A 27,290-nucleotide genomic window follows, 5' to 3' on the forward strand; every position below is an offset into this window, starting at 1 on the left:
AGAACATTTTTGATGTCTTATTATGAACTGTGATGATCAACAGCTTCACTGATTTTGCTAAAATGAATGGCCCATCACTAAATCTTTGTTGCAGTGACATGTCTGCTTAAACCTGTTGTTTAACAGTACTGGTAAGGAGTAAACGTGTTTATCAGGATTGGACACTGAGCAGGACTGCTGCATTTAATTGAAATTGTTAGCTAGTTGACTGCAGTGCACTTGTTCTTCATTCTTTATTTCTTCTGTTTCTTCCATCCTTTCCTCTCCAAGTCTTTGAAATATCAACTTTCAAATTTCCCTCTTATCCCTACTCACCTGCATCAATATCATATATCTTCACTGACTTCGGAACCCTAGGTCAGTTAGCCTTACTAGTCAGTAATCAGGCCAGCTGATTCCTTTGTGTCTGGTTCATGGTCAGATCCCTGCAGCCAGCTGTGTTGCTTGATATCTGTATTGTCTTGAGGGTGTGCATCCTGTTCGCATGTTGAACCTGTAGATTGCTTTGTTCCAGGATTCGTTTTCTAGGAGTGCTCACTCTGAGACTTTCTTTTAGAAAGAGTAGTAAGATTAGCATTGTTTCTGGAGTATTTGCTTTGGCTTTGTATCAGAATTGTCAAATATTTCTGTTGATACACTTGGCCTCTCCTCTCCTTACCTCTTCAATGTTGTAATATGTAGGTCAAATCGTTATACCTTGCTGCTTGCGCAGGGATCCCTCACCTTAGTGAGAAGTAAAACTTGTGCTTTTATTTGCCCATGACTTGGCCTTCTGAGCATCTGGCCACTTTTTTGTTCAGGGAGGGCATTCTTGGTCACTGTTTCTTCTGCTAGGAATGTCCATTGAGACGTGGCTCCTGGTAGCAGAACAGATGTTTCTGTGGTAGGATATATCTGAGAATACAAGTGGGGTGGGTTTTTTGGCTTTTTTTTCTTTTCTGGGTTTTTTTGTTTGTTTGTTTGGTGGGGTGTTTTTTTTCCTTTTTGTTTTCTTTTCCTTGCCGAAAAATGTATCCAGGCTTCATGCAAAAGCAGCAGTTCTTCAGTCCATCTTTTCTGGGATTCAGAAAATTCTTTAAAAAGAAAAGAATCCCTTCATGCTCTGAAAGAATATTGTTTTTCCTTTCAAAATAAGAGAACTAAGCATTTTGGATGGTTCCTTTTCTTTCAGCATTGGAAATAACAGCTTTCTTCATTACCGCTTGTCCAAGTAGATAACTTATTTTCTTGAAACATGTATTGAGGTGCTTGACTTACTGATGAGATTTTGAGTCATTGCACAGAGATTTGCCCAGAGCAGCATACGCTGCCTGTTAGCAATTTCTCAATGACTTGTCATTTATAGACTTCAAACCTAAAGCTGTACTCATCCCTTCATGATTACTGAAGCATTCAGAACAAGACTTTATGCATTTGAGCTGTATTGGGAATGCAGTTCTCAAAGAATTATAGGGCCCATTTGGGAGGATGCATGAGGGAGATGTTACTTGAATTGTCCTAGATTATGGGCAGACATCTGACATATTAAACAAAGAAAGAATTTTTGATTTTTTTCCCCCCTTTTTTTTTTTTTTTAAGATGCTTGGTCTGCATGACTGTCTGAAATAGTGCTTCAAATCTCCATTCACAGATATTGGAAGCATGCTAGGGCTTACTCTACCCTTTTGAAGTATGCTGTGAAGCAAAGGCGTAACTAGGAGATGGAGATTCATTCTGGTTTGGAGGCAAAGTATAAATTGACACATAGCCAGCCTACCTCAGAGAGCTCTAGTTACTGATACCTGACTTTGACAGGAAAAAGTTCTTCATTGTGAGAGCGGTAAGACATTGGAACGGCTTGACCAGAGAAGCTGTGGATGCCCCATCCCTGGAAATGTTCAAGGCCAGGTTGGATGGGGCTTTGAGCAACCTGTTCTGGTGGAAGGTGTCCCTGCCTGTGGCAGGGGGCTTGAAACTGGATTCTCTCTAAGGTTCCTTCCAACCCAAACCATTCTGTGATTCTATGTGATTGAGTGTACTTCGTGAAAGTTCATGCGCTTTCTGATCATCTTCGTATTTTCTAAATTATAGTTGCAGATGAACTTTTTTTCCTCTCACTTGAATCATTTAAGTTGGGAAATTATACACACACATATATATAAAATTATCTCCACTTTTTGTTCATGGTGTTCAAAAGAGCATCAACACATATTAAAATGAAGAGTTCATAACATCGTTCATCATTGGTGTTTCTCAAATGTCTTTGTAAAGATAGCATCAGTTACAACTGCTTATATTGTATGCATATTTTATTTACATTTATAAATCCAGCAGGATTTTGTAACAGATGCTGACAGCTGGGACAGTCCAAAGAGATTCTAGACATCCATCAGAGTTTATTATAACCATGTGAATAAATTCAGTATGATAGGAGCATTTGGAAGACACTTGGGACCAACTCACTTCACTCCCTTTAGTTGTATACGATGGTTTGTATGTTCATGGATGTGGTGGGGAATGCTAATTTATGTTTTCATATCCTACCACATTAGCCCTATTAGAAATTACGCATTTGTCTTTCTCCTCAGATTTTTGGGAAAAGAGGATTTTTGCAAGTAGTTCTTTCATAGAGAAGTCTGAGTAGGCTGTAGAAAAATTAATCTTGGCAAAACTACTGTCATGGAAAGGGTTGAATTTTCAGTATCTGTCTCTTCGAATCCGTGGTTTATGAAACACTGGTTGCTGAATTTGGGATAGGCTAATATGGTTGAATGATACTGCTTGTATTATATCCCAGCTCAAATTACATAACTGCTGACTTTTTCCCTTAAATCTCAGAAATGTTCCTTAGTTACAGAATTGGGTGAAAACAGATGTAATCTCATTTCTAAAAATACCTATCTGGGCATTCACTTAGTTTCCAGCAGTGTTCAGTAAATTTGATGAGATGTCTTACAAAAAATTTCCTACTGTACTGAATCAAATTACAGCAATTTACCAGCACCCTTTGGGATAGCTAAAAGCCAACTAGGGAATGTGAAGGTATTTTCCTGTTTACAAAAGTGACTCACGCATCAGGTACCACTTTGGTACGGTAGTTCCACAACTGTAGTCAGCCGCATGCACTTGCTTCTTGTAGATTCCGTGCTTTATCTTGCAGCTTACCTTGGAGGTACTTTTATAAACTGTTGAGTCACCAGTTGGGTTGTACTTGTACATCCTTTTATATTACATATACGCACACATGTGTGCATATAAAATCTCCCTAGCTGCACATATCAGTGGGTTTGAACCTGCTGGGGCTGCATGCTGCAGAAGAGGGGTCTGTGATATGTGAAGAGCAGAAGTTTGGGAAGCCTCGGAGTCATTCTGTAGAAGTGTAGTGAGAAAGTCAGTATATTATTCTCGTTTTCTTCTTCATTTGAAAGCTTTTCCTTATTCCCTCACTTGTACTGCAAATTTCTATCTCCTTTCAAGACAACATTCATTAATAAAAGCAGATTTTGCTTTACTATGAGTTCCACTGGAAATGAAGTATCATGACTTGAAGCAGTTTTAAAGAAAGTGGTGTTGCTTCAGTACACAAAAGCATTTTGATGAACCATTTTCATTTGTAGAAGTTCCTGACCCATTTCAATTTTTTTGTTGCAGACACCTCAGTGCCACATTGCTGTCTTCCTTCTTTGAGTTTTCTACAGGTGTAGAGTAGCAAGGAAAATTTGTGTATGAGTGTGGAAGAGTGAGAGAAAGCTCCAGGCAATTTGGATATATGTGTATCTCCTGGGAGTGGGAGCTCGGAGATGGTTAGAATTATGATCATGCTACATAGCAGAGGTAGAGGAACGTGGGAGTCTCAGTGCTTGAAGAGGCTGTAGTGAGAAGAGAAGCAGCAAGGGGGAAGTATAGGGCTATCTAGAGGTGTACAGCATTTAGAGGGCCCTCCCTTCATTTCACATTGCCATTTCTGTTGTTATGTCCACTGCAGAGTTCATCTGAACTTTCTTATGTGTTTTGAGGATGACATATTAAGATTGTTACCTCAAAATTCAGAATTCCTTGAAAGTTAGGTTTTGCTGTTCAGAAAAGGTATGTGGTGCCAATAGGCTACATAACTGTATTATAGCTTGAGTGCATTTAAGTGTTTAAAAGTAAGAAAAATAGCCAAATAAATACATTATATAACCATATTTGGTTGAGTTTGAATGGAATATGATTTTGTGTATTGAACTTTTCTTTTTTCCTTACTTATAATCTACAAGATCCGAGTGGGGCAATTAATGTGTTTGTAATTGCAGTTAATGTTATATTTACTTGTGACACCTGCTGTTGGAGGGCTTGAAAAATTAAGCAGGCTGATGATGTGTATCAGCAATCATTCATTGGTCACCCTGCCCTTCCACCAAAGCAGGGGCAGAATTCAGAAAAGTAGCAGCACTTTTTTTCTCAAGGATCCACTTGATATACAAGAAATACAATTATAATTTTAACTAGTACAGCAGTCTCTTTTCCTGTGGGTTACTAGCTGCCTGTTATTTAGAGTTTAGAATCTACACTGATATTCTCTTTGTAATTCAGCTCGGATCCATCTCTATATATCCATTTCCAATAAAAGAGTAATAAGGCAGTTAAGTGATGAGATTAGCTCCAAGTTCTTAGGTGATTGGGTGGATCAGTGTGGATCTTTCCAAGAGAAGATTTCAAGGTATTTTTGATAAAACCTCTGCTTCTGAACTTACATTGTTCATATAGGTAGTTAGCACACTTTTTTTTTTGCTTTTTTGTTTGTTTTATTAAAGGAAATAAGGGTTTTCTGTCACAAAATGTGTTCAAGATTTATATGTCAATCAAAACTACTCATATGTTGTTAGCCAGATTTTTAGGTGGATTTTCATGTATTTTTTTGAAGGAATGTATCCATCTACTGAAAATAAGATCCAAGTATGACAGCTTTGTAATTGTTCTTTTTTCTCTCTTGTCTTTAAAACAAATGAGTCAAAAGGGAAAAAATAAAAAACCCAACGCTTTGTTAGAGCTCACCTTTAGTGGCCAGTATTTGGCCAATTTTTCTGTTACTGACACTTCATCTATGCAATGTTTTCTGTTGGAATTTAAAGCAGAGGTAACTAAGCCCTGGGAAATAGTATTACTTTCATGTGTATAATCTAAGTTTATTTTCTGAGCATTTGTCTTGAAATACATTGTAAATCTTCTATTGGTAGAAGTCCAGCTGGGGTAGCACAAAGCCAATAATGCTTTTGGAATACTTAGTTTTCAGTATTTGTTTTGTATCAAGAGGATAGCTGAAAAACAAAGGTGGTTTAAAAGATAAATATATCCCAGTTTCATAAAATGAAAATTTCTTACAAGAAATCCTGCTTTGGAATATGTGGTCTTTAGTCTTCCAAACCTTCGTTCCTGTGTGTTTGTACCTGGTTCTACTCATTTGCAAGTAATCCAGATTAGTCAGTTAAAGTATCTTTAAACTCAGGCCCATTAAGATTAGAAGAAGGGTTCTGCTATATATATAGTCCTGATAGACGCTATAAGGCGGCTTATTCATGTTTTAATCCTTTAGAACCTCACTTCTGCTCTCTAACGTAATGAATAAAATTGTTTGTCTGTCTTTGAGTAGTGCAGCTTTTTACCAGCTGTGAATGTGTGGTAAATCTTCAACAATATTTTTGGTGGATTCACTTCAGCAGTGCCTGGATCCAGTCTCTTTCTGATTTTTGCAGGCTCTGCGGGAGGTGTTCTTAACTAAGTCCAAATGCAGTTTTTCTAATCTGTTTTGAAATACCATTGGTCTAGTCTTTCAGGTGATTAATGGAGTACAAGCTCATTACACATTAAGAGTGCATGAAAGCCACCAATAGCATGTGGAATACATTGTGGTCTCTCTCTGGTCTTGCTAATATAAAGTGACAAGCATTGAAGCCAGATATCTCCTCAAAAATAATTTATGATGCTTTTATTGCGATCCATGCATTTTAATAGGTAACCTCTTTGCTAGTGTCTTTGAGTGGTAGTACTAAATATTCTATATACTCCACAGCCTCTTCTGCCAACTTAAATTTATAGTACAGTCTGTAACAAGGAAAGGTATGCAAAACAAATGGTAGTTACGAATTTATCATATATATATACTGGGTAGTGGTACATGATTAGACTCATAAATACAACTTCAGTCATCTACATGCTGTCGTTGTCCTGCCGCAGAAGCTTAGAACTGAAAACCACTGTAAGGTTAATACAAGATCAGTGTGGTGATGGCCATCCGAACTCGCTACCATTTCTCACTTTGTTGGCACTATGAAAAGGGAAATTGAATATTCTGAGAGTGGAGAAAAGACTGTAAATCTGTAGTTATATAAAACTTATCATAGGAATCCTGCTTTGACAGATCCAGTGGGCCCTGCTAAAAGAAGGGCTTTCCACAGACAGATGGGAAGAGGGAAACAAGGGGCATACTTTTTTAATTAGAGTGAACTTTTTCAGCTCTTCGTGGGTTCAATATATGTAAGATTCTCAGATTCTCAGTGCTGTGCTGCCATCTGTTCCCTGTACACACATCTTGAGTTGCTTTTCCTTCTGTGCTGTTAGCTGAATTTTCCATTCCTTGTCGTAGTCTTCTATTCTTTTATCCCGTTTTCTAGAATGTGTTCCAGACCAAAAAGTTTTCATTGCAACCTCTTTTTCTCTTCCCCTGCCTGTACAGACTGCTCACCATGTACCCTCTTGTTGCCCACCAGATAGACAGTCCAGGAATGTTTCACTGGTCAGACCCTTTCTCTGAAGGTTTGATTTCTGTTAAACATCAACATTGAAAACACTACAGTTTTCTAGGTAAAATCACTTTAGGACTTCGGGAGCAGAGTAATCTTCCAGGATTTCCAAAAATTTCCACCCCAATCCCATTTTTTATTTTCTGCCTCTTTCTTTTTTTCTTTTTTTTCCTATTTTTTTTAGTTTTTGCTGTGCAATACATGCAGACATGAAATTGAGCGAATTTAGTCTAGTTTTGCACCATCTGCTTATCCAGTATAATTCTAAAGTTTAAACTTGATCCCAGATGTATCCATCCAATGTTCTTAAAAACTGATTATATGTAAACCTGAGTAGGCTTTTTCCTTTTTCTTTCCCTTTGGCAATGGTGGGGCACTGTTGGGTAAGTGCTGTGAATTGAAGTAGCAGATGCTTGTGCTTCCTCAAGCTCTGTGTTGTGATAGCAAGTACCACTCCCTCCCTGCTCCTAAACTTACTGGAAACTTTGAGAAAATTCTAGCCAAGAAGAAAGTCTGTTATTCTTATGTTATTAATTCTTTGCATTTCATGTTAGTCTTGCTGCATATTACCCTTTGTTCGTTGTATAGCAACAAATTCAGGACATTAGAAGAGATCATGAGTTAAGTCCTGTTCACTGCTGTTGCATATACATCAGGTTTCAGATCCTAGTTAAATTATTATGTGAAAGGATTGAGGGTTTGGATTGTGTGGTTCAGTCTTGTTTTTAATATCCTGGGGTGTATGGGGGGATGTTTCTTGTGCCACCATTGTTTTTATTAAAATACTGTTTCAGAATCTCAGTGTTTTGAATGGCTGTGGAAATTGGAGGCATATTTGTACCAGCCTGGTCCATTTGGGTTAAAGTCAGTTTTGCTTTTTCATTTAAATAGCTTTTGTCCTTTGTTTGGTTACCCTAATGACATTATACCAGAGATAAATCATTTTTCTTCTCAGCCAAGCTCTTCATTAGCCCTTAGCAGAGACAGAGTGTTTTTTTTTGTCTTGCTCGCTGTGCCTGTTCCACCTCCGAATTTCTTCAGTGTTGAAGGTTTTATATTTATATGTACATTGTATGGTTTTGTCACACTTAGCCATGTTGGGAGTTTATTGTGCTGTTCACTGTATTTTAGGGGGGAAAAATAAAATCAATTTTGTCATACACATATATATGTAATATTATAAGGATTCTGGAGAGGGACTCTTCATTAGGGACTGCAGTGGTAGGACAAGGTGTAATGGGTTCAAACTTAAAAAGGAGAAGTTTAGATATAAGGAAGAAGTTCTTTACTGTGAGGGTGGTGAGGCACTGGAATGGGTGGTGAGGCACTGGAATGGGTTGCCCAAGGAAGTTGTGAATGCTCTGTCCCTGGCAGTGTTCAAGGCCAGGTTGGACAGAGCCTTGGGCAACATGGTTTAGTGTGAGGTGTCCCTGCCCATGGCAGGGAGGTTGGAACTTGGTGATCTTAAGGTCCTTTCCAGCCTTTACTATTCTATGATTCTGTGATTATGCATTTCCCGTAAGAAAGAATGGGTTTATAAAGAAAACCATTCTCCAGCATTTGGGAGAATGTTGTGGTGATAAGCTGAATGAAATAGGTAATTTAGGCATACAGTGGAGTTCTGTAAACATTGAAAATATTGGAGAATATGAGAGTACATGAAGGTGAGGTATCACTGTGCTTGCCTGGTTCTCATCCCTAAATCCCTAAATACTTGCTTTTCAGTCAGATACAAGTGTTAAGCTAAGATCGTGCTTTTGTTTTTATCCAGTACTTCTGCTTTTATGTTATTTTAGCTAAGGGGGTTTTCTACAGAGCCATCTCTGTCTGGTATATCCGTTTATAGAAAGTCTTCCATTAGTGTAAACTTGATGCTACTTCTTTGCAGTTTGTTGCCTTTTTTTGTTTTGCTTAGTAAGGTATCACTGCAGGGATTGATACTACAGGTGTGTAGGTAGTTATAAATTTGCATTTTGTTTGGATTTTATTTGGTACACAGACATCTCATATCTGAGTCTGCAGTCTTGCTACCAGCTGCTTGCTATTGATGGTCCCCTCTTCTAGAGCATGTAAGAGGGAGCAGCTGTGGACCATCTTCTGACTGCTATCTTGCATCTACTTTTCTACATTTCATAAACTGCCAGATGGCATCAATTTAATAAGAGATTGAAGGTGCTGAAGACAGTTCTGAATTACAGAGATAGAAATATAACCTCTCCTAGACAGATTAGCAGAGCTCAAAACCCCGAAATCCCAACTGTTTTTCAGCCCCAAACCCATGATTTTGAGATTTTTATCCATGCTGTTCCTCCCAGAACCTTCTGTAAGAGGAGTATAACTCAAAGTTTTAGCTTGCTGTACACCAAAGGATTTCACCAAATTCCATCTGCACAGAGTGTTTAAGCTTTTCCTAAATATGACATCTCTTAGCACCCCTTTTTGAACATAGAGCCTTCTCAACCCCAGCCCATTAGTTTCCTTTTATGCTTTATTGGTATGGCAGGAGCCTCTATGTAGAAATTGTTCTCCTTTTTACTCCTACAGAAGTCCCTGTCACTCATTCAGCACTTACTTTCCAGGAGTTCGGATGTGAAAAATTAAAGTACTCCAGGAGACTGCAAGAGCAGCAACCCAAAGAATGATGTATAGGATAGAGTTAAGCGATAGTAAGGAATAGCCTCCTCTGTTAACTCTCTTATGTACTACATGCTACATAGGAGGAAATCGATTCTTTCAACATTTGACACATGGTACTTTCTTAACAGAAATTTGTGGTCTTTTCCAGTATCTGTTGCAAAGAACTGTAGGTATTTTCAGTACTGAACAGGCTGTAGCACATGAAAAGCCTTGGGTTATCTGGTGTTTTCAATACTTAGTTTCCTTTTACAGGGAGGGTATAGGAGGGGAGGAGAGGGAATCGCGTATGTCAGAAATCTCAGCTACCATTTGTATAGTATGTTTGAATTTGACAGCTTCAATCTTCCAAAACACCCAAGAAACATGTGGGAGGCTTAAGAGATAATTTCTCAGGTATAATGAGTAAAATGAAGTGACTTAGCTAAGGCCATGCAGTACAGCAGTATCACAACAGGAGTATCCTTCTCTCTCTGCATCTGGATCCTTTCCCTAAAGTACATTGTTTTCTAAAAGATGTAGTTTTTTCCTATTCCTCTTAGGTTACCATCCTGTCATCTTAAATTCTTTTGCTGTTAGTGGTAGCACTGGTACTTGTGGAAATAGTTTTTGTTTCTCTTGTTAACCAACCTCATCAGTCTGATTTTAGTGCTGGTTAAATTACTTGATCTGGACTTTGTTAACATGCACACAATGCTGTTTTTAAAACTAAGATGCTGTCTTAAGAACTAACAGCTTTTGGTTTTAAAGGATAAAACTCAAGGTTAAGAGACTGTGAATATTGCAGTGTTCTAGACAGGGTTAATAATAGTTGCTAGTTGCTTGAGCATTAGATTTATTACTAACATTGGTGAAGTGATAACCAGAAACTGGTTCACAGAATATTCTTCTGTAACAATTTTTTTGGTTTTTTTTCTTCCGCAGTTAGCTTGTGCTCACTGAGTTTGTGGGGAGAAAATGCCACAGAATGCAATACGATAAATCAGTTGTAGTATTTAGATAAGTGTTGAAGGAATCTTTAGTGATTTTTTTGCATTTTAAAGCCCTGTCTTGCATTTCCTGTGTGAATTGATGCGGACAGGGAATAAGGGTGCAGCTAGGAAGAGCAGCAGAGTACCCAGTTCAGCAGCTGCCTGCCGCACACACCCTGGCTCTCCTAGTGTTGACTTGTTCTAATCTGGCATCACGTGGTCTACTGGCGAAGGTGGTGGCTGCAGAACGTTTCTTTTAACTAGGAAGGTTTTACAAGGGGATCTGTTGATCCTGAAGTCCAAACTATTCAACTGAAGGAAAAACTAACTTGTTCTGAGTTCATATTTTATGCTGACAGCATGTAAGTACCTCACTTCAGGAAATGTTTGTCCTGAAGAAGCTATTACTATTTCACTTGCCTGTCTTTTGTAGCTAAAATCAAATGCATTTAGCTTAGTTGTAATGGTACACAGTGCTGTTTAAGAGCACAATCCGTTTTTCCAGGATTAACATTGTACATAATTCGTGAGAGGGAGTTAGAATCGCTAGTGCTGTTTATAAGTGGATTGAAATTCATGCCAGAATTCTGGAATCTTTTTTTTTTCCTTTGCTCAGCTCCAATGGAAACATTGGATTATTCAGAAGATGTTCTGCTTATTTCCCACCTTGTAGTGCTAAATTCTTTTATCTAATTCAAGTCTGGTAATTTTAGACTACAGACACTTTTCATTCCCATTTCTTTAAAATTTAAAATATATAGTTCTTTATTATAAGCTTATGCATTTCACGTGTATGTTTTGAAGTTTTCTTTTTGTCAGGGGTTAAAGTTTAGCTGTACCAGTCTTTGTTACTATAACAATGATATAGGTAGAAATGGTTGTCTTAATTAGAAAAAAGTAGTTACTGTAACCTATAGATTAAACCCACAGAATTTTGAAGTATAGTTTGCTTGTTTATTTGCTTTGTCTAATCACAGTTATTTCAAATTTTATCTCAGTTAATTTAATTGCTAAAGTTCAAGGAAAATTAATTTCAATGCCTCCCTTTCTTGCAGAATACAGTCGTTTTGAAGCTAAAATACATGATTTACGGGAACAGATGATGAACAGTAGCATTAGTTCAGGATCAGGATCTTTGCGAACCAGCCAGAAGAGATCCCTCTATGTCAGGTAATCATCTTTCTCATAGTATTGCTAGCGTGTTTTTTCTGCAGACTTCTATATTTCTCTATTTGCATTTTTAGACAATTATTCACTATTGAACTTAACAAATGTATATTTATATGTAAAATATATTAAAAATAAAACTTATTTTAGATCAGTTAATATAATGGTTTAAAAAAAAGTAATTGCCATGAGAACCCTGTATGAGTGCTGTTACTTGCTTTTTGTCTTAATTCAGAGATCATAATCTTCCAGCAAAAACGTTCTGAAAGTCAGTGTATGTGTGGAGTCTTAATAAATTGCTTAATTCAGTTTGTGTTTTTTTGACAGTAGTCTTCATATTCTTCCTTGTTCAGTTCTTGAATTCAGATTTGTCTCCCTTTACTTAGGCTTTGACATACTTCCATCTTACTTCCTTTAGCTTTATTTGTATTCTCAGCTGTATTAAGAAAACTTAATTCTAGATCCAGTGACGTTTTGTTGTATTTTCCATGGTAGCCAAGAGAGCAAATGCATCAGATTAAATGAACTGATTATTCTTCAATAATTTATACATATAGAATTAAATATAATGAGGGTTAAAAGGAAGTGGAAATATAAAAGAGCATGAAGCAGTTAAGAAAATGGGTGGTTTCACTGGGAAATTGTGCCAAGGTGCATCTCATTAATGTGCCAGCTAACTCCTGCATCAATTATCGTACGCTGATACAGCATAATATTTCAAATAAGGATTGTGGGGAAAAGGGTTGCATTTTTAAGAATGAATTTATTGAATTCCCCAAACCAGCTCATCCCTCTAAATAAAAGCCAGCAGTAGCATCTTGGCAGGGTCCAGACCATTTTAGTAGAGCAGGTAAAACTTCAGTAGTGATGGTTCTCGGGTTAAACTTATTTTAAAATGTCATATGACCTCACTGGCATACTTGCTGAAATCGTAGGCTCAGGGGCTATTGACTTTTCTCATCCAAAGCAGATACATATAGCATTCTGAACAAAATAGTATTGCGCTATGGGACAGGAAGCAAGTCTTACCTGAGTCATTACATCTACGCTCAGGAAAGTCTCAGTCTTTACAACCTATTTTTGAAGGCTTTGAAACAAATGTCCTCATACAGGACTTCTGTTTAGATTGACTATAACATATAGTTCTTAAGTTTTGACCTATCGTTTTAGTAGCATTGTCTGTGGGGTTTTTTTGCTTTTGTTGGGTTTGTTTTGGTTTTGGTTTTGTTTTTTTTTTCTTGCATGTCTTCTTTTTTTGTGTCTCTTTTTGGGGGGGAGTGAGTTTTTACTTTAAATATTTTTGGGGGTCAGAATTTAAAACTCTTAATGATAAATGCCTTGAATACTAAGCATAAGTGCTTGATATCAGTTATCCGTGTTTTAGAATTTCTACAGGTAGGTGTACATATGGATATCGTGGTGAGATCTTCCTCCTTTCCATAATCACAAGATTTATTGCTTTAGCCCTCATCATATAACTAAGCCTAAACAATTCTAAATGCTTTTCTTTTGCTTGGTTACCTATAGCCTGATTAGGTTCTAAACCGCTATGCTCATGTTCACACATTGGTCTGGTATTTTAAGCCGCTGGCAAGTGTTCTGTGTTTATGTAGCTATTATTCCGCTGATGGAAGTCTTTGAGCTTTTGACTTTGTCAGCTGCAGAAGAAAATGCAGCTTTCCCCAGGTTGTTGGCAGAAAAGTGTTTAAGACTCAGTAATCAGCCTTATTAAAAGTCAGAACAAAAATCTAAAATGCAAAAATTCCTCAGGAAAAGTACTTTCCCACCCACATCTCCAAACAGAGGGTGCTGCTGGGGCTTTTGAGATCTACTCTTGTCATCACACCAAAAGATGCCAAAGATTGGTAGGCAACTTAGTTATACACAGGATGGGTTCACATCTGTTCTGTCTGGTTTCTGATATAATTTTGACCTCACTGAAGTAAGTTTTATGAATCTTTTCACATATTGCTAGATACTGGCAGAACATGTTAGTTATCCAGCCTCTTCCTTCTTATATAAGTCACTCTGGTATGAGCATCCTGTACTCTTAATTGTACCAATTCAAAGCCTGTTTTAGTAACTGAAGTTATCTTTTTTTCTATAATATTTGGTTTTGGATTTTCCATAAATGATTCCAGTTATATAACATAATGCTGAATTGAATGGTAAATCCAACAGTAAAATGTTTGTAGGCATTCAACCACAATTGCAGAACACCTATCAAATAAAAACACTCCAAAAATAATACTCTGGTGATTTCTCAAAATCATGGTAACAAAATGGCAGGTAATATCAGATACATCATTGTGTCCCGATAACTGAAACTTGGTATCTTTATGAATAGTCTGTTTCTAAAGAGTGTTTTGGAGGTGTTATATAATATTAAGGAAAAGATTATTGTGTTTGCCTGAAAATACAATTTGAAATAAAATGCCAGATTTTTGTTCTCAATTGTATGTATATCAGTATATGGTGAGTAGCAATTTAACAAACACTCCTTGGAAGGAAATACAAATATAACAATTCAGTAGCAGCTAACTCTTAATTTGTAAATGTAATACTACTTACCTCATCTCCATCTCCCCCCCACCCCCCCAACTAATTAAGATGTACTGATTTAGTGGCCTTCCCTTATTTTTGCTTCATATTTATTTTGATCTTTAAGAGGAGAGAGATTCTTATACAGTATTTTGATTTCGCATCTGAATTATATCCATATGCTGTCCTCCTTCACCTGCAGATTCAAAAAGCGAATGTGAAGAGATAGCTCAATGGTATCAAGCTTCTATGATAATATGTTGATAGGGAGTAAATTTGATCCATATTTTATCTCATCTTGCATGCCAAATCTCGGTCTCTGCAATGTGCATAGAATTCAAAATTGAAAATTACTTTTCCCTTTGTGAATTTTTCTGGCATGATACATTTTAAATTCAAGTAATGGTGCTGATTTCTGCTTGAGTCAGAGCAGAAAATGGTTATGTGTCAAAGTGGAGTAAGCTTTACAGTTTTAAAATCATTATGAAATCCTAACTAAATCAATTGAAAAAAATAAGTTCTGGCATTAACACTAGGCCTGAAAAGTGTATTTGCCTGCAGGAGGAGCTTAGTTGGGCATTCCTATGTTATTCTGCTAGTTAAAACATCTAGTTTCAAACAGCTTTCCTCAAAAACTCAGGATGAAAAAGAGAACCTCCTTTATAACCTGAACTTCTTTCATTCTGAAGTGGTAAGATTAATTCATGTTTCATGAAATAATACACAGAGATGCTTTTGCTGCAGGAATTGCTTTGTTCAGCAGAAATACCCTAAAAGAAGATATGCGTCAGAAAAACTTGATCAGCAGCCTGTGATACTGAAAGTAGTTAGTATAGCCCGGTAAAAAGATGTTCTAGAAAATCTGGCACTGTTAACACAGCCATTAAAATTTTGGCTTTGAAACATAAGCACTCATGAAACATGCAATAATTTCAGTTTCTGTAGACTTGTAAATGGAAGAACCAAGTTACCTTTTTTAGTGCTGAGTAGTGGCTGAGTAATACAAGGTAAAATAAAAGGGAGGATGTGTTGCTTTCTCTGTAAAGTAATTTTTAGGAGTTTTTTGATCAGAAATGTCAAGTTTATTTTTAAGTAACTTTGTGTTTATAACTTACACTAAATAAATATATAAATGGTATTGTTAATACCATGTATTAACAAGTAATAGAAGTCTCCATGCAGAGAGTTAATAAAGGAAATTTTTTTTAATATACCAGTCTGTAGAAAAATATGTCATCTTGGCTGTGAAATGAGTTCTGATTTGGTGACTTGCCAAGCATACAGGACAAGCCATGTTAATCAGTTGGAATCCAAAGAGGTTTTTGTTAATTCTGTTTGCTTTTTGTCTCATTTTATCATTGCTGGTGTTCCTCTAAATTTTAGTGCAATAGTTGTCACTACTGTGTGGTAATCTAATTTATCTTATAATAAAACTATATTTATCAGCTTTGACTTCGTTCTCCAATGAAATTATTTTTCTTGAAGTGCCCTCACCAGAGAGGTATTTAATGAAACAGCCTTTCATTGTGCAAAAGAACTATCCTGTGTAACCATTTATCTAGTTTGAAGAGCACATATTGATATTATGTTTTTATCCATTTGTGCTTCTATTTCACTCTTACAGATTTTTTTTTTTGTCATGCAGTCAACACAGCTGTTAATGCTGTTAGGCCCAGTTCACTGCTCATATTTTATATTCAAACTAAAAGTTAGAAATAGCACTGGTAGAAATCATTGCTTGAATGCTAACAAGAATTCTCAGGAAATAAATTTTATGATGCATTTAATTAAGTCAGTGAAAATGTATACAACTTGAATCTGCATTAAAAATATGGAGTATGTGCAGTCTATTTTGAGACGCAGAATGATGCTTGTCCAGAGTCCTTCCTGAACAAATATGTGCCAAAAGAATCTGAAGGAATAATTAGTAGGGGTATAATTTCCTTACCTGCAGTATTCAGGCTATTTCAAAGAAGAAAAGGGTTATAATTTTTTAAAAATAATTGGGACATTTCAAGTATGTTATGGAATTAAACTAAAACATAGTGGAAGTTGCACTGCTGAAGGAAGGTTGTATTTCAGCCTTCAAGCTATTTCAAAATTGAAAGCCTAAATTTTATAATAAATTCAACAAACTAAAATTATTGCATGTTTAAATATAGGGCTTTGTGTATCATGAAAGTAAGCTATTTTAAAATTTCTGTCTTGTTCTAGACATTCTAGAGAATATTTGTTAAAACTTTTAGCCCTTTCTGAAACTTTTGTGATAGTTTTTATGGCCCAAGAAAGGCATGGGGTCTCAGAGAACTCTTGATTTTGCAGTAGACCTTATGCTAAAGATAAAGTGAGCTGACAGAAAATTTTTAACTTCTTCTCTATAAGCAATTTGTCATGAACAAATGTAGTTCAAACCCAAAGATATGCACTCAGTACTTCAGAAAGGCAAAATTCACAAAGCTAAAATAAGTTCTGGAGCAAAGAGTTCCAAACAAGTACTTACATGGGTTATTAAAAAAAATAAAAATGAATCAGGCATTAAAAATCTAGCAGAAAAAGGTATGTAAAATCAGCGTTCAGCATGAAGAAACAAACTGAATTTGGACAAGGACACCATTTTAAAATCATTACATTGTGATTTATTGATGCTACTTTGTGACGGACTTGGAATCATGTCTCTAAATAGAGACAGGGTATCCTTTAGAAGGTTCATCACTGACAAACATGTGGCCTTACAGATGGAATCAAGTTGAGGGTTTTTTGGCTTGGATCATACAGGCACTTCTTGCTTTACATGATTGAGGTTCATACACTTATTTCAAATGTAAAATAAGAGTCCTTTATAAGGCATAATATTGGGATTATTTTAGGATTTGTAAGGCATAATCTCTTAGAGTTTGGTAAGAGGGTCCTGTTGCCGTTCATTTTTGCATCCTCAAGAAATGCTCAATTGTGCTGGGAGAAAAATACTGTGGGTCTCTTCAGTTCCCCAGGAGACTGACCGAGTCATAAAATGAACCAATAGGGAGAAAAGAAATTGGTTTTAACCCAGATCAGTTCCACAGTATGGAGGACCATGTGCTTTTCTGGACAATTTTGCTTTCGTAAGCAAAACTGGGGCCGGGGGGATGGGGTGGGGTAAAGGTGGAAGGAGTCCGTGCAAAGCAGACAAAACCGAGTCTGGGTAATAGCAGACTTGCATAAACCAACCTTGCTAGCAAAGGGAGTATTAATAATACTGTAGTCACACAGCTGGTGTTAAGGTATTGCTGGTGCCTATTATTTGAAAATAGGCACTTAGAAAATCCTTACAACAAAGGCTGAGATTATCTTGGAATAGTTGGGAATTTTCCGAAAGAATGCATGTACGGTTCTTTGCTTTCAGGCACGATAACGAAGTTGTTGAGGTTTGGTTTTTCAGGGGTTTTTTGGTTGCTTTTTTTTTTATTTCTCTGTGAGCAGGATATGGACTTTCATTTTAAAGAATGAGTTAATTTTTATTTACTACAATCATTCCAATTTGTAATTTTACATAAACCAAGGTACATTACAGAACTTTAAACAGTGCTGTATGCTTCAAATACTTGCTTGCCTTTTTTATCCTGGGCTGACATGTAACTTGCTCTGTGCTAAGTACATAATTGAATTGCAGGAGGCATCTGCTTGTAGACCTGTTGTAAAGAACGAGTTTTGCTCTGGATTAAATTTGTTCTCATGCGTTAAAACCTAGAAGTGTTTATGAATACTAATACTACATATTGTCTCTCTGCGTGTTTGTATATGAGAGAGTGCATTTGGCCGCCTTGTTTTAAGCAGTTGACAGAATGAGACAATAATTTATGAACACAGGCAGCTTGCTTCATATTTTGTGCTTTTCATACTCCCCTGTGTTTCTTCTTTGCTTTATCAATGTCTTATTTTTTATTCTCATTGTAGAGCTCTTTTTGACTATGACAAGACTAAAGACAGTGGCCTTCCCAGTCAAGGACTGAATTTCAAATTTGGCGATATTCTCCACGTCATTAATGCTTCTGATGATGAATGGTGGCAAGCACGGCAGGTAACTCCGGATGGAGAAAGTGATGAGATTGGAGTTATCCCTAGCAAACGCAGGTGTGTCATACTTTGTTACTTTGGGTTATCCGCTATTAAGCGTCTGATATGATTAATGCATATGTTGCATATACTTTGCTCTTCATTGTAAATTCTGTACACATAACCCACTAGTTTGTTGGATTTACTTGGTTTTAAATAATGTGTAGTGGGATTCTGACTAACTTAACGAAAAGTTTGTTAAAATCCCACTTAGTTTTAGAAGTTGCGTTCTGAAGTTGATAAAGGTGTTCCATGTCCATTTCTCTGTTCTCCCTGTAAGCAAGGTATGGGCTTAATGACATAACATACGGGTTTAATAACATTACACCATTTATGGATGAAAAGGTGCAAAGTTAATTTTATTCAAATCATGACACTATCATGAATTCTTTCTATACAGAAAATAGAAATTCTTTCTACACAGGAAACTGTTAAATCTTTCTTTGTTGTCAGAGTAAATGAGGTGAAGTGTTTGTTGGCGTGATAGAAACCCAAATAGGAGATTAGGTGATCTGAATCTTAGTATCTGCTGTTGACTCAAAATTGAGGCTGTTCATTTAGCTGTGTCATGTTTTCTCTTTGCACCCTCTGGGTTTATTGAATCTATATAATCACAGAATACTCCAATACCCTCACAGCTCATTACTTGAGAAATAATACCTTTTTCAATGCAGTTTGTCATTAGCATGCTTCCATTTTCTGGTGTCATCAGCAATAAAAATCTATCCTACAAAAGGTACACCTATATGCTTACATTGTAACAAGTAGTAACTTGAAGTTCTGCAGTGTTGCTGATTTACCATTTTTGTGTATGTTTTTTGTGGTAGAGTTGAGAAAAAAGAACGAGCCCGTTTAAAGACAGTGAAATTCAATTCCAAAACAAGAGGAGATAAAGGGGTGAGTTAATGAAGTGCTGATTACACCTGGCATTGTGAATGGTAACCTTTTTCAGTGGATTATCTGTGCAGGCTCAGTTTAAGATTTTAGTGAAATGATGAAATTCTGTCAAATAGAAAAATAAAACAATTCTGAGCACCAAAGCTAACTTTAATTGCCAGAACAGTGCAAATTGTTTGAAGAATTAGCTTATAAATATATAGTCTCATTAATACTATAAGGTAATAGGAGCTGTAGATACTAACCATGTATTGAATAGTGCCATTTGTAACAGCTCTGCAAGTGCTGTTTATAAAGCAGTTTAGTCCTTTAGGACAGTAGTATGGAGTGTATTCCAGGACTCCCTTTTTGTGGGACGGAGCTTACTACCAGATTTCAGGAAATGTTTTTTTTTGTTAAGGTATTTATTCTTAATGCATCTAGAAGACAAGGAAGTAAAGCTGAACAAGGTCCCTATGAAGAAATGAGGTTTTATGATGTATGCAGTAGGGAGACAGAATAAATTAACTTCTTTTTTACAGTCATGGATGTAGAAGCTTTGAAGAATTTCAGGCAAGGGCATAGGCCAACAAAAACTGAAGGCTAGTGCCATTCCTGCCCAGAACCAGCCCCCGTCTCACAGCTGGTTGTTCTCACTGCTGCTCTCTATTGGTGTGAATACCTGTGTGGCTGGGCTCAAATCATATAAAGTAGCCGATGCAGATGAAAAATAACCCAATCTGAAAGAAATCCTGGTTTTCAGTTTAGTCAGTCCCTTGGTGCAGTTCGCTGCGCGGTATGCAGTCCCTGTCCTGGTACACATGATGGGAATAAGTGGTGAGAAAGCAACATAGCTACTTAAGTTCTAATAGGAATGCTTGTAGCCAAAATTATAGCAATTTCATAATGCTACAGCAGCCAAAATTTTTTTTATTATTTTGAGGGTGAGGCTTTTCTGCAATGTTTTGGTTGTTTTGACATGTGAGAAACAATTTCACAACCTCACAATTTCTACCAATAGTGTATAACTAGTAATTTCAGGACTTAGGTATATGCGTTTTAGATGTACGAGCTTTCTAAAGTAATAATATACTGTCATTTTTAAAAATCTGAAACATGCTTTAAGCTTCTGAGGAAGCTATTTCTTAAATAGTTGTTACTGTTTTAATAGCACTAATGCTGTAACATAAGTCAGTCATTATTATAAATCCCAAAGATTCCTTTTGGTCATTTGTTTCAGTTACAACATTTTCATTACTTCAAAAATCACATATATAAAATACTAAAGCTTCAATACTTCATCCTGATAGCGTAGGACTTTAAAGACTGTCCCGTCCATATGTACGTCCCTCTGCTAAATGGCAAAGGTTTCAGTTTAGTTTATTAATGAAGTAAATGTCATGCTGCTTTCTGTAAGTATTTGTTTAAAAGGAAATCAACATCTAGTTATTTTCTGATGAACAATTAAAGTACTGCTTTGAGGGTTCAGTGAATTATTTGCAGGTTTTTTCTGTTTTGGTGCACTTATATTTTGGTATAGGGATAGTGTTATCACCTTGTAATTTTTAACCCGATCATTTTTATAATTTGAGTTCACTTTTTAGAGGTAAAAAAAAAAAAAAAAAGCTCAAATATTTCAGATTATTTTAATTACATGATGTAATTTTTCAAGTGTTACCATGTTCTTTGAAAGATAATTGCATGGTTTTGTGGTGTCTACAAATAAACTGGAAACAATTAGCTTAATTAACAATGTATTTGAAGCACCGTTTTGACAATAGCAGAGTTAGTGCACAGCCACTGTGTACTAGCATAGCACCAAAGATATGCATGGAATACTGTGGAAAAGCAGCTACGCTTGCCATTGATAGAGAACTGCAGTTCCTTTTCTTTAGTAACATTTCATTTTGCAAACACGCTTACACTGTTCACAATCTTTTGCTTCAGCTATAAATGGTTTAGTATCATGGTTTCTTCTTACAGTATTCTTTATGTATTTGTCATGATGATATTTTTTCCAGTAAGTTGTCTGCACCATATGTGTCCTTATGGACTGTGTCCTTTCCTGTGTCTGTATATGATAATACTTCATGGGCAGGATGAAGTACCAACTTCATGCAGTTTCTCAAAATTTCTACATTAAAACCTTAAAGAATAACCATAGTGATGGCAAACATTAAAATCCGTGCTCCTTTCACTCTGAGGAAAGCTAAAAAATCTGGAGCAGAAATGGTTAAATTTTTCATGTTTGTTTCGTTCATATACACATTTATCTCACTTTCTTTGCTGCTTCTGTTTTAATATATTGTTGCTTATGATGCCTCTATGATTTGCAGTGGGCTTATGAAAAATTTAATACGATTACTATGCATTTTCAACTAATAAGCAATTCTCTCTAGCTTTTTATAATCATAGTATCTTTTAAAAATAATCTTTTGGCTAATCTTTTATGCAAAATCAGTATAATATTAGTTTTATTTTCTCTTTTTTTTTCGGCAATGGAACTGACTCTGACCATTACACATGCAGTATATAAAATGTAATATTAGTTCAGTAAGATTTACTGAATACTGAACAAAGTTATATTAATTGTGGTTATGTAATATTTTCAAAACTAAGATTAAGATCATGATTGTTTCATGAAGTACAATAAATCAGCCACTCATTTTACCTATACAAATTGCAGGGTCTCACCACCTCAGTTCAGTTGCACCATTTTAGCTTTGTTACATTTATTTCCTCTATTCTTTTGCTCAAACTGAGGGACCTTGTCCAAGTGGAACAGTTACACAGCTGTGGGACTTCCACTTTTTTAAATTCGTGCTACAGTATTTTGCAGTATACTCAGCCAAGGTCTCCTCTGGGCACATATTTATTTGTTGCCCTTTTTCTGTAAATTATATTAACCTTTCTGGTTGTGAGAAGTCAATTGCAATGACTTGTTGACTTCAGATTAAGAAGGTCAGAAGGACTGTAACCTAAAACCTCATCCATGCCAACTATGGTTTCTGCAAGCATATGATTGGCTTGAATCCAGTTCTTTTGTCCATATGTCAGGTTGATAATTTACCAATTCTTACAGTGGAATGACAGTTCTAGTTGAACACAGATGCCAGCCAATTAAAGGTTTTACAGATTTCCTACTTAACATAGTATTGCTGTTTCCAGAGGTCAGTGTCACTGTGCTCCCATGGTACCGTGTCCCTCTTTTTTAACACCTGGTAATCTTAAGTAATAAAAAAACCAAACCAAAACAAAAAACAACCTCAAAAAACCCCACCCCCCAAAAAAAAAACCAACCAAAAAACCCCACAGTGGTAACGAAGATATTCCTGGATGTTTCAGTATCTGGTACTGCCAAGCAAGTCTGTATTAGAACAGATGGTGAGAAGGATTGTCAATACTGTAGCAGGATGCAGCTTTTGTGTTGCACTATAGGTCTTCTCTTTAGGAAGGCCAAATACTAGTTTTGTAACTGCACCAAAGAAGGTGGCCAACTGTTTGTCCTATTTGACCCCTAGCTGCTACTATATTTCATTCCATACTTAGTGCTGGTAGAAAAGATTATGTACCTTTTACAACTGTATTGCGTATAATGCAGGAAGATAAGCTAACACTGCCTGAAGGCAGACAGTTACTTGAAAATTAACGTGCTCCAAATTTTAGAAATAGCTGTGAATAGTCCTTAATGTATGAATTAAAAATACACATTTTTTTAAAGTAGCTTTTAAAAAATTTGTTCTGTGGAAGTTCCTTCCTGCTGCACATGGGCTCTTCTTGGCTTAGAAATCAGCAGCTCCCCTGCAGCAGTAGGGTCTCAACATCAAGTTTTGGGCGTTTTCTTACTTTATTCTGTGTACTTCCCCTAACAGAGTTTCTGCAGACCAGATGACAAAAACATGGTAAATTTTCATGTCTTGGCAGAACTGGCCAGATGATTCATGCCTGAAGATGAAAAGAAATTTCAGTTGGCTTCAAGTTAGCTGTATTCTAGTGCAGGGCATAACTGCAGTAAAAGTTTTACTGATTTATTTGTACATGGAGCTTCTTTATTGTTGTAGAGCAGTAAATTAAAGGTGCTGTAGTCACGTAATATCTTGAGCAGAAGATATGGCAGATGCTACTAAATTCTGTGTTAATTATACCCGTAGAGGTATTTGTACATGAATGAAAATACGTTGATGCTCTCCATCACTTATACGCAAGGAGCACAGTAATAGTTTACATGTTCAGATGGGTGGGTATGTGTATGTATATGTAGGTAACTCTAGAAATTATTGTAGCAACTGAGATACAGAAATTCTTCAACAACACAAGCAACTAATGTCAAAAGTTGCTGAACATAAGCCTCGGATATACAGTTTTTCATGTGGTATTTCTCTATAAATGCTATAGTTGCCACAGGGAAAAAAAAAAAGGAAATCAGTTTATATCTTTTGGAAGTTAATCTTGGTATTGGGATGCAGACTTATGTAGAGCAAAATAATTTCTTTCATTGAACTTGCAATGAATCATGATTGTGAAAGATTGCAACAAATATGGGTTTGTTTTGGTTATTCTGGTTGGTTTTTTTCTTATTGTTTGGATACTTTAGCTAGACATGTTTCTATTTTTCCTGTTTTCCTATTTTACTGTTATTTAAGCGTAAGAACATTCAGTACAATGCCAGCTTTTAGCTTCCATTGCCCTTTGTCATTTAGCAGTTGCCACCGGAGTATTTACAGTTTTACTTTTGCAAATGGGTAACACTGGCAGATGCTTCTGGTGTGCTATTACGATGTCAGCTGTTCGCAAAAGCTTGTTTAAAGCCTCAGCATTTATTTTTTTTCTTCTAAAATACTGTAATCTCTATAGTAGATAGTATCAGTGATTTCGTTGACTTTGAATTCATTATGGTTTGGCCATCTTCTAGCAGTGTAGTTTTTTCACATCTTCTTACACTCCCAGGGAGCCTAAATTTGTGAAATACGGGTCAGGCCATAGAGGATGAACCAGCCTGCTGGTTCTCTCAGTACACGTGAAGCATGTTAAGTAGGGAGGGTATGAGCAAAGCCATGATCACAATCTCTATTTTTAATGAGCTGAGAAGATAGTGTTAAACTAAATATGCACTGCATAATGTGGTTATAGGAGTCAGCTTCCACAAAGCTGCTGGTCTGGGCCTTTGTTCACACAGACATTAGACATCCTTTGTTTTGCCCCTCCTTCTCTTCTTCAGCAGTCATTCAATGACAAGCGTAAAAAGAACCTCTTTTCCCGAAAATTTCCCTTCTACAAGAACAAGGACCAGAGTGAGCAGGAAACCAGTGATATTGACCGTAAGTATGTGGCATCCGATGGAGAGTGAAGCACACATAGAAGGGCCTTCTAGCTTGCAGTAGGGTGTTACCATGGAGACAGTTTCATGAGCTGCAACAGGCTAACAGAGCTTGAGGTGCCAATGACAAACCAATCTACAAAATCAATACAACTGCTTGTTTGTTGTTTAAGTAAAATTTAACCCAGGAGCATTCCAATCTGGAATAAACTGGGTAATAGTGTTGAGTGGCAGTATGTACATAACTGGAGGAGACAGCAGCCTTCCAGCACTGTCAGTGATGGTTCCTCGTTCTGTCTTGGAGGAGAGGGCACAGCAGTGATGAAAGTGTAATGGAGCTTACCAGCTTCTTGAATCAGTCCCTTTAGACTGGTTTCTTCAAAGTCATTAATTGTAATTTGGTTTTCCTAATGAAGAGAGTTTACTTTGATTTTCGTCACTGTTGCCAGCACTAAAAAAGTGTCTTCTCCAAAAGCAGTTGCATAAGTTTGCTAATGCAGACCAGGTCTGCAGCAAACTGTGTTTCTGTGCCATTTGCATCACTGATTACGCTTTATGTGCCAGTCAGGTCAAATACTGGAGACTTTGATCTTCCCCTGTGATGTTCTTGGAACTGTCTCCTGTCGTAGCGCCAATTTTATATATTACTGACAATTATTTTCTTTGTGATTGTCTTTTTATTGCTTGCCCTCTGGGGACTACTCTGCAGGAGGTCCCTGACGACATGGGATCAAAAGGCCTGAGTAAGTGATCAAAATACTCCCACGTTATTTTAACCTCCATCTGAAAAATTACTACTATTTTTTTTTAACAGATCTCTCTGAGACTGATGCTCTACTGGCATAAGGAGGCTGACTTTTAAAGTGTTGCATAAACTTTTTCTAATTTGTAATGTTTTGGGGTTTTTTGCTTTCAGGAACATATTACTTTATGTGACTGTCACATTATATTTTTGTTGTTGTTCAGAAGCTTACCAGCGTGCACTTGTTTGTCCTTAACAGTACTGTGTTTTAAAACTTGATGATTATTTTCTTTCTCACGTTTACCTTGTCTTTGTGTTTTTATTTATTTAAAAGTAACTTACAGATTTTTACAGTAGTAGTACGATTGCTGTAATACTTCAACTAGTTACAGTTTTCAGTCTTTTCTCTAGGTGACTAATGCATCAGCTACTTAAACAAAAAAACTTTGCCTAACAAATGCCGTGAGAGTTTTTCTGTCCTATTTGACCTCTTATGGTGCTTTTGGACCAGGTAGGGGGGTAGCTGACAGAGGAGACACATAGGTATTTGTTGCATTCCTTGCAGAAGTGTTAACTACTTGAACAGTAAGATTCAAAGCTTGATGGGTACTCCTGACAGATATGTTGGTGTACACAGATACCACCACTGTACATGACAAATAATGACAAATAAAATGACAAATAAAAAAAGTCAAAAGCTTACTTTCAACACATACGTCGTGATACATTTATAGAATAGCAAAATTAGTCACTGAAGATCTGTGACTAAAGGTCATTGAGAAGAACACTTCTTCCCAGGGCATAACTGTTATGCATAGTGTTCCTGAAATTACACACGAGAAGCAGTGTACTTCTATACTTTGTCTTAATCATTAAATACAAATTCTAGTAGCTAAAATATTAATTTTCCATTTCTGAAATGTCTACTTTCAAGGAAATTCTTAGTCTAGAGTGGAAGACCTTAGCGACCTTTATGGCCTTATTGTTGACAGCAGATCATAAGCAGCTTTTATGGCTGTATGATAATACCTAGTTTAAACTGTAATATGCTGCAGGAATGTCAGTAGGTGATTTTGTTATAAAAACAAATGGCTTCTAGTCTGTTTTTCAGCACAGTCAGACTTTTTGAAACTGCATTACCACACTTAATACAAGCTGTGTTACATGGGCTCTGAAAGACTGCTGTTCTTGCAGGCATTTTAGGCTTTATATTTTTAACTGTTACGACCATTATCAGACTATCACAACACTTGTATTCTCAGTTGACAATGTCTCCCTTTCATGTTCAATCAAGAGGCTTTTAAACATCACAGTTTACCTCTTCCATGCTAATGTGGACATTCTTTTTTCAAGACAAGAAAATTAAATGGAGGTAGATCCAAACTGTTAGTACTCACAAACAGGTCAACTGGTTGACCGGTTAGAAAAACTTGTTTTTTCTTCACAGAAATGAAATGAGGGAGTTCAGTCTAGCCAGAGATTTGTGATTTAAAGAAATCAGTTTACTTGATCCAAAAACATGTCAAAAGGTTAATTAATTTACGTATGATGACTAACTTTTAAAAATGTTTATTAATCATTAGAAGCATACTTGCTTCATTAACTGTATTCCTACCTCCTGAGTCCCCTTGCTTCTTTCTCTTAAGTCTTGTAGGGGAGGAACCACACTGAATTTAATGTATTATAAAGGCTCCTCATGACAACAGTATGTATTATCACATGCGGACAGGTACATAATTTCAGATTAATTGTATTTAATTTGTATAGGTCAAACACAAGCTTCTTTATGCAGTCTTAACCCTGTCAATGTTACTTGTTTTCCCTGCAAATAGCCATACTCATTGGGTGGCACAGAAAAGGATTCTTTATGACAAAGTTCAGCAATGTCAAAGTTCATGTTTGTTCACCCGATTTATAGAATTTTCAAGTAAAAGAATAGATTGATACCTGAAATTCTTCAGTTGCATTGATTTTTATCATAAACATACTTAACACAGTTACGTAGCTTAAAAAAGTAAATCTGAACACCTTGTAGCTACTGAAGTGTTTTGATTGCTACATAAAAGGCATGAAATTAATGTAGAGTCCAGAATAAAAGTTGGGAGCTTTTGAAAAGTACAGCATTGGTGGAGGAAAAAAAAAACAATTTTGCAGTGCACTTCAAGGAAGATATTTAATATAGCATAGAG

The 27,290-nt window shown here is 36.4% G+C and overlaps 1 protein-coding gene across 6 annotated transcripts in view; it reads left to right on the forward strand.

Annotated features, from left to right (window-relative positions):
- DLG1 (discs large MAGUK scaffold protein 1) overlaps positions 1 to 27,290 on the forward strand; it is a 165,362-nt gene that overhangs the window by 122,713 nt on the left and 15,359 nt on the right. For 2 of the 6 annotated variants that reach the window (XM_065674882.1, XM_065674879.1), the window contains 4 exons: positions 11,422 to 11,536; positions 18,008 to 18,184; positions 18,994 to 19,063; positions 24,261 to 24,360. In XM_065674882.1, the coding sequence (XP_065530954.1) occupies positions 11,422 to 11,536; positions 18,008 to 18,184; positions 18,994 to 19,063; positions 24,261 to 24,360 (462 nt within the window). Of the gene's footprint in view, positions 1 to 11,421; positions 11,537 to 18,007; positions 18,185 to 18,993; positions 19,064 to 24,260; positions 24,361 to 25,068; positions 25,103 to 27,290 lie in introns of all 6 variants that reach the window. The other 4 variants (XM_065674877.1, XM_065674880.1, XM_065674878.1 and 1 more) reach the window with 2 other exon arrangements.

This window comes from Lathamus discolor, chromosome 3 (assembly GCF_037157495.1).
Source record: "Lathamus discolor isolate bLatDis1 chromosome 3, bLatDis1.hap1, whole genome shotgun sequence".
NCBI lineage: Eukaryota > Metazoa > Chordata > Aves > Psittaciformes > Psittacidae > Lathamus > Lathamus discolor.